Source organism: Microtus ochrogaster, unplaced genomic scaffold (genome assembly GCF_000317375.1).
Source record: "Microtus ochrogaster isolate Prairie Vole_2 unplaced genomic scaffold, MicOch1.0 UNK16, whole genome shotgun sequence".
In the NCBI taxonomy this organism is placed as follows: domain Eukaryota; kingdom Metazoa; phylum Chordata; class Mammalia; order Rodentia; family Cricetidae; genus Microtus; species Microtus ochrogaster.
Window position 1 is genome coordinate 5361825 of NW_004949114.1, and position 8207 is coordinate 5370031.

At 40.6% G+C, this 8207-nt stretch overlaps 1 protein-coding gene and 1 non-coding gene across 2 annotated transcripts; one reads left to right on the forward strand and one right to left on the reverse strand.

The window, feature by feature from the left end:
• Positions 1-6945: 6945 nt before the first annotated feature.
• On the forward strand, positions 6946-7088 carry LOC113458375. The gene has a single exon (XR_003378748.1). It is a non-coding gene; the product is annotated as a small nucleolar RNA SNORA33 (small nucleolar RNA).
• Positions 7089-7615: 527 nt separating this feature from the next.
• LOC101992173 (late cornified envelope protein 1C-like) lies at positions 7616-7990 on the reverse strand. Its single transcript, XM_005367315.1, has one exon. It carries the CDS (start codon positions 7988-7990, stop codon positions 7616-7618), a length of 375 nt encoding a protein of 124 aa, XP_005367372.1.
• Positions 7991-8207: the final 217 nt, after the last annotated feature.

The following is an 8207-nucleotide window of genomic DNA, read 5'->3' on the forward strand; positions in this document are numbered from 1 at the left end:
AGACCAGCCTGGTCTACAAGAGCTAGTTCCAGGACAGGCTCCAAAACCACAGAGAAACCCTGTCTCGAAAAAATCAAAACAAACAAACAAACAAAAAAAAAAAAGAAAATGAAAAAAAGAAAAGCACTAGAAATACATATATATGTAGAGATACCAACATTTGCAAAGCACAAAACTCAGAAAAATGCAAAATTAGAAACCATATAATATAAGCAAAAGACCATCAAAGTTTGTTGTTTTTGGGGGGGAGGCAATGAAAGCATTGTGAGACAAAAAAAATTTGGAGAAATAACATTGACTTTGTTGCTGGTTATCTACTACTGGCCTACCCTGAAGTGTGGTTGGTGTATCCAGAGACACTCCATTGTAGAAAAGCAATTTTTTCTTTGCTGGTAGTTGATGCTTGGAGATGGCTCCTGGGACAAGGATGGGGGTTTGATCTGTTAGGTCCAAAGTGCTGTGCCCCCATCCCCAGTGGGAGTGCTGTTGACAATGACCTGAACAGAAAGACGCTGACCATGCAGAAGAATTCTTACTGGATGACCAGAAGCCTAAATTGAGCATTCCTTGGGAATCTAATAAAGCACATTTCTGTTTATCATAAACCTCGTTTCTTCTGCCCCCAAAGCTCAGCAGCATCAGGAAAGGACATCTAATTCCTGGCCAATTCACACCCACACAGGGTCGTATTTTCTTCCTGCTTCACAAGGATGCTTCTTCTGCTGGCCCTGGTGTTTGCAGACACTTTGGATCAGACTCCTCAGACCTTATCAGAACAACAATTTTGTGCCATGGACAATGGTTCCTGCAGTGCATCACAGCTGATCAAAGTTCAGAGAAGAAGTGTCTGCATATTATCAGCCAACAGTGAGACATCTGTGTCACACCCCTCCCAAGACTCAAGGACCACTGCAGAGGGGGTTATGATAAGATTGTCAGAGTCAGAAGTCAGGCAGGACCAAAGCAAAACATTGTTGACAGGCTCCTTCATAAATACCACAGTAGTGTGGTTGTCTGCAAGCTGAGTAGAGGTAGAAAAAGATGATTCAGTTTTTAGTCCATAGTCAGTGAGTTTTCCCTATCTCAAGTCAGCTGTATTTCTGTGGGTATCACCATCATGGTCTTGACCCCTTTGCTCACATTATCACTTCTCTCTCTTGCACTGTCTCTGGAAGCTCAGCCCAGTGCTTCTCTGTAGATCTCTGTATCTGCTTCCATCAGTTGCTGGTTGAAGGTTCTATGATGACAATTAAGGTAGTCATCAATCTGATTAGAGTGAAAGGCCAGCTCAGATACCCTCTCCACTGTTGTTTAGGCATTTAGCTGGGGTCACCCTTGTGGATTCCTGGGAATTTCCTTAGTGCCACTTCTCCCCCCCCCCCCACTAGCCCTTTAATGACTCCCTCAATCAAGTTATCTCTTTCCTTTCTCTCCCTCTGTACCTCCCCTGATCGAGTATCCCATTCCCTCATGTTCTCCTCCTCCCTCCCCTTTCCCCTTTCTTCCCCCTTCCACCCTTCTTTCTCTCTCCATACTGGGGGAACCTGCATAGAAGCAAACTAGGCCCACTGAATGTGGGGGACAATTGTGAGGCTTGGGCAGTCTGTGAGGCCACTGGCTGTCGGACCAGGGTGTATTCCTACTCCTTGAACTGGTGTCTAGGAGCACATTCTCTTTGGAGGAATGCCTTGCTCAGCCTAGTTATAGTGGGAGAGGGCATTTTGTCTTGCCTTGAAGTGAAGTGCCAGAATTTGTTGACACCACATGGGAAGCCTTAGCCTTGCTGAGGTCTGAGATGGGGCATAGGGTGGGGGAAGGAGATGGCAGGAAAAGAGGGAGTGGAAATGGGAATAGCTATGTGAATTGAGAACAAATTATATTTTAAAAATTCTTAATAAAAACAAGGAAAGAAAAAACATCAATTCAGTTTTCTCTGAGGGTATGGCTAGGTGTCTCCACACTCAGGAGTCCATGGGCAGTACAGTCTTTCTGGGCTATATGAAACAAAACCAAGATAAAAACGAGTGGATATGATCAAATTACAGGACACCACATAAGAAAATTAATGAATTAATAAATTTTGGGGGATCAGCCTCAACAAAAATACCTCTCGCCAGGGTAAGGGCATGGGGATTAGTAATACAGTAAAGAATATGAAGATGTGAATGAAAATAATAAAACACAATAACATATAGCATAGTATTGGGAGGGAATTTTCAGTGAGTACTGAAAAATTCACCCACGTTTAATTTCCAATTGTTTAAAACATCCTTGACCCCAAAAGGTAGGAGTAAGACAAAAGACTGCATTAACATAATACAAGGAAATGAACATACTAATTGAAAGTCATGGGCTAAATTCAGAGTTAAACATTCCTTTGTTAGAAAAAAAACAAGTCACCAAATCACTCTTACTCCCTAGACCAAAACACTCTGTAGGCAAACCAATCCCTAGGTGGAACCCCAAGTTATCTTCATAAAGGGAACTGGAACTTAATTGGATCCTTAGACTTTTGTTTGAAGTAGGAACCAATCACTTCCTTATCCCAGGAGAACAAGGTCTGGCAATTAGCCACAACTGTTGACAATAACCTAGAAAGAGCAGAACTCTCTGATTTACAACTAGGTGGGGCTGTCGTCTGAGGTAGAAGTACAATAACCCTGAAGGAACTAGAGATGAGTCCCAACTCTCTGACCTTTGGTCAACTTGGAAAAAGGCTTTTTTGGGTCTCCACAATAAATATTGCATTAAAACATTGAAAATGGAGCACATTAAATGAAAAGCTTACCTTTATGGTTGGTATGATTTCATGGAAACTAGGATTGTTGAACAATTACTAATCATTAAATGCAACAGACTATGCAGATAGACTTAGGGATGGTAATGTGACAATCATCTCCATTGGTGCCAAAATGACACACAGAGAACTCAAATATCATTCATGACCAACTACTGAAGAAATTTGGAATAGAAAAGATACATCAAATATTGCCTAAATGAAATTAACATAAAGTTACTTCCTTTATAATTTGTACTAAGATAATGGTGTCCACGTTCTCCACTCTTAAAATCTTAACTAGAATTTTGGGAGACAAAGACATAAAAGGGATGCAAGCACAAAAGGCAGAAGACGAATTGTCTCTGTTTGCAGGCAATAGTATCCCAACATAAAATGCCCTGAAATTCTACTGGAAAAGCATATCTTCCATATAATGTTGAGCAAAGTAGCAGGTTGATGTGGGATTCCCCTCTGTAAGCTGTGAATATGCTTTATTGACACTGGTTAATAAAGAAGCTGCTTTGGGCCTTGGCAGCACAGAATATAGCAAGGTGGAAATTCCAAGGACAGGAGAAAAGAAGGTGAAGTCAGGGAGATGACATGTAGCTGCCAAAAGAAAAAGACCCAAGCCAACAGACAGAACCTTACTGGTGGGCCCAGCCTTGGGTGATTTGCAGATTAATAGAAATAGGTTAATTCAAGATGAATGAACTAGCTAATAAGAAGCCAGAGCTAAAAGGTCAAGCAGTGATTTAATTAATCCCATTTCTGTGTAATTATTTCAGGTCTGTGCATATGAGAACAAACATGTAGCTTCCACCTACAGCAGACTACAAAATCAATCATTATTTCAAGTTCAGTAGCATTTCCATAAGCCAAGATTGAAATGCCTAACAGAAAAACCAGGAAAGGACATATTCATGACATCATAAAAAGAAGAAAAAACACCTTGAAATAATCAGCAGCAAGGAGGTTTTTACTCTTTTGAGTTCCACAATGAAAATTTCATAAAACTAAAGAAAGAAATTTGAGAAAAACAATTAAAGTTTGGAAGAAACCCCATTTTTACATATAGGTAAATTTAAGAATATGAAAATAATTTTATTACAGAAGGCAATCTAAAATTTCATTCAACCCTTATCAAATACAATATAATAGGCATTTTTATGGAAGTAGATAACGCAATCATTAAACTTACATGGTATTTAAAAGAGCTCACACCAGCAAAGAAATCAAACACAGAAAGGACAATGTAGAAAGCATAGAAACACCTACTTTGAAAATATATTTCAGAAAAAAAATATTGTATTAAGTAACAAAAAACCCTGTTGCATACTGCCAGAAAACAAATGTATACACTACTAATGTAGACTTCAGAACCCAGAGATAAACCTACACAGTTACAGACATGCAATCTCTGTGGAAACACATATTGAAGAACAGATTACTTAAATGGTGCTGATAAAGCCGGATCTCCTCATACACAAGAATAAACATAATCCATTTTTCTTACCCTGCAAAAAATCAACTCAAAGGAGTCAATGTCCTGAAGTTAATACTGACAGCAACTCAAGACAATCAAGGAGAAGAGAATTTAGCGTGTTTGAAGCAGCAAGGATTTTCTAAAAAGCTCTTCATGCCTAGGAAAGAGAACGGTGAAGATACACATGACCTTGCATGCATACTCAGGAAAGGTAAGAATCAGTAAGGAGACAGCTCCTAAGATGAGAGAAAAATTAGCAGAACTATATATTTGTTGAAAAATTAATGCCTAGAAGAAAAAGAGAAGTAAAAAGTTTCCATAAAAACCATGCAGTTAATAAAAGGAAGAATGAAATGAACAGCCAGTACTCGGAAGAGAAATGACCAACAACACATAGGACCATTCATTGTTTTTAGCCACCAGAGTCATGGAAAGGACACTGACTCTGAGATTCCAGCTCACAGCAGTCATTGTAGCCACCATCAAGAAAACCCGTGACCAACCATGCTGGGGAGGATGTTGGAGAAAATTAAAACTAGAATTGCTTTGGGATCTAGCTACAATTCCAGGTACCCAACCAAGTCTCAATGTTAGTGTTCCACAGAGACCCCTACAGGCTGACATGTGTACTGCATCATTGGTAACAGCCACCATATAGAGCTAAACTAGATGACCATCAGTGTGGACAAAGAAAATGTGATAGCATGGTCAATGAAGCTGCATTCATTAATAAAAATTAGCTAAGTCCTTTACAAGATAATGGATGGACTCAGCTATTACATTAAGTTAAAATCTCATTCACAGAAACAGGTATTATACATTTTCTATCATATAAGAATTTAGACTAAAATACATGAACATATGCAAAAATGTTTGATATTCATTAAACTTTTCCAAAGTAAAAATTTCTGTCATTTCAGTGGTGCTTTCTAACACATAAATCTGAACATCATTGAAAATATGCTCACATATTTTCACTTATATTTTATAGTGAGACTATGTTGTTTATAAATTGTTGAATGAGCTTGCAAATAACTCTTAACAGTATTCAGTGTGTTCATTGCTCTTTGTGTCAAAAATACATATTTTGTAAAACTATAAATATTTTGCAAAAATAACAGAACACTATATTTGAATTCACTAAATTTGAAATATAAATAACATTGGTAGTTAAATGTTGCAGGAACTTTTGAAAAACATCTTTACATACACATGTGTACATAAACATAAACTGGAGGGTGCTATGCTGAATGAGGACACTTGGAGGCCTCTAGTACATTGAAATGATGGGGAAAATGATAACAAAACCTATTCCCTACTAAGGATGGGGTCAGAGTTAGAGACCTGAAGAAAACCACATTTCAATGAAACCATTGTCTTAGTGACTTGATTTGAAAACAAATCACAGAAGATGGAGCAGGCACAGTCAAATATTGCCAAACACTTCACTCTTGAGTGCTGATCTCCTCTATGTCAAGATTTCAGCAGCCACCAGCTGAAGGAAAGGAGGGAGACCATTGCGTGGTCAGCTGTGCAGAAGTTATTACATTGTAACAACTCAGCAACTCAAAAGCATGGAAACTTACATTGTTTCCACGACTTAGGTCTAGGTCAAACTTTACTTACAAAACAGCAAGAAAAACACAGATGTGAAAAGAAGTCACTGGCTGATGTTCTCCTTGTCTGATGTGGGATTCTCCTCTGTGTGCTGTGAATAAGATTGGTTAATGAATTAAGAAAGCTGCCTTGGCCTGTTGATAGGGCAGAACTTAGGTAGGCTGGGAAAACTTAACTGAATGCTGGGAGAAAGAAGGGTGGAGTCAGAGAAAATTCATGTAGCCCTGCTAGGAGGTAGAACTTTCCTGGTTAGCCACAGCCTCGTGGCAAAACACAGATTAATAGAAATGGGTTAAATTAATATGTAAGAGTTAGCCGAAAAGAAGCTAGAGATAATGGGCCAAACAGTGATTTAATTAATACAGTTTCTGTGTGATTATTTCGGGGATCAGCAGCCAGGAACCAATAAGCAGCCCTCCCCCAACAATTGTCCTCAATTAATCTGATTATTGATCTTTATCCTTCCAGTGAGCGCCTAATAGTGAACATTGACCTTTCAAGTCCATTGACATGGGTTTTCCCCGGTTTTTATAATTGTGAGGAGTGGCTGACATGTCTAAGTCCTCACATCAGGTTACTGTTAAAAGAGGATCTTAGTTCTTATAGATAGAGTAAAACAGCTGGTACAGAGTCCTAGGAAACATACAAGTCTTTTTGTTTTGGTTTGGTTTGGTTTTTGAGACAGGGTTTCTTTATTTAATTATTATTGAGCTCTGCAGTTTTCTTTGTTCTCTTTCCCACCTCTTCCCTCTTTTTCAACACTCTCCCAAGGTCCCCATGCTCCCAATTTACGCAGGCGATCTTGTCTTTTTCTACTTTCCATGTAGATTAGATTCATGTATGTCTCTCTTAGGGTCCTCATTGTTGTCTAGGTTCTCTGGGATTGTGATTTGTGGGCTGGTTTTCTTTGCTTTATGCTTAAAAACCACTTATGAGTGAGTACATGTGATAATTGTCTTTCTGTATCTGGGTTACCTCACTCAAAATGATGTTTTCTAGCTCCGTCCATTTGTTTGCAAAATTCAAGACATCATTATTTTTTCTGCTGTGTAGTACTCGATTATTTAAATGTACCACATTTTCCTTATCCGTTCTTTGGTTGAAGGGCATTTAGCTGCAGAAATTTAGAAAAGGCACACAATAGTGATGCCATGTTACAAGCCTTAAGGGCAGCTGAAGTCCTTAAGGTCCCTGAAAATGGCTACAGAATTATAATGCTGAAACGCACTTAAGACTGAAATAGTTGTAGCAAAAGGAACTTAATATTGAGACAGGGTTTCTGTGTAGCTTTGGTGCCTACAAAAAAAAAAAAAAGCTGGAACTAGCTTTTGTAGATGAGGCTGGCCTTGAACTCGTAGAGATCCACCTGCCTCTGCCTCTGCCTCTGCTGGGATTAAAGGAGTACACCACCAATGCCCAGCTCACATATATGTCTTAAAGGAGACAAGAGCTCTGAGTGCCGCTCTCTGCAGGAAAAGATGACTAAGGGACGGGATGAGGACGATGCTGATAAATGAACACGAGTCTTGTCAGGACTGGTTGCCAAGGCTTTTTTATTTGTAACAAAGAGGCAAGGGGGCACTGTCTTCTAGTGAGTGGGATACAGAACCTTTCACAGATGTCAGCATCTCAGAGGGAAGCCCAAGGGGGGAAGCAGGAGGGGAGAGGGCAGCAAGTCTGGACCAGTCTGCTGAGCATGGTTTCTTCCTTTGACACTTGATGAAGTCTTCTTGAGCTTAGCAACAGCCACCAGACTGTTGGCTACTGCCACAGCTGCCGCCACCACTGCTGCCACAGCAGCCACCGCTGCTACAGCATCCAGAGCTCTGGTGTCTGCGACGAAGAGATCTGCGGGGCCTGTGGTGGCTCAGGCAGCAGCCACCACCGCCAGAGCTGCAGCAGCCACCGGAACTTGAACCACAACAGCCCCCGGAACTGGAACCACAGCAGCCCCCAGAACCCAGACTGCAGCAGGAAGAGACAGGAGGGCACTTAGGGGGACACTTAGGAGGACACTTAGGGGGACACTTTGGTGTCTGGCACTTGGGAGGGCACTTGGGGGCACACTTGGGAGGGGGCTGGCACTGCTGTTGGCTCTGCTGGCAGGACATCTCGGCCTGTGGGTGTTCAGGGGCTGCAAGAGAATCACACACATGTCAGACACCACACACGATGTGCACTTGAATCATTCTGGCCACCCGAATTTCATCTGTAAGCCCTGAAACAACCATTCATAGTCCTATCGTTTTTATCACACTCACACTGTCACAATGTGGTGTCTTGAATTCAGAACAATGAAAGTGAGATGCTAATTGTCACCTGGCATCC

What these genes read in the sequence shown, in the direction of transcription:
- LOC101992173 (XM_005367315.1), bottom strand. Translation starts at nt 7,990, where the DNA reads ATGTCCTGCCAGCAGAGCCAACAGCAGTGCCAGCCCCCTCCCAAGTGT.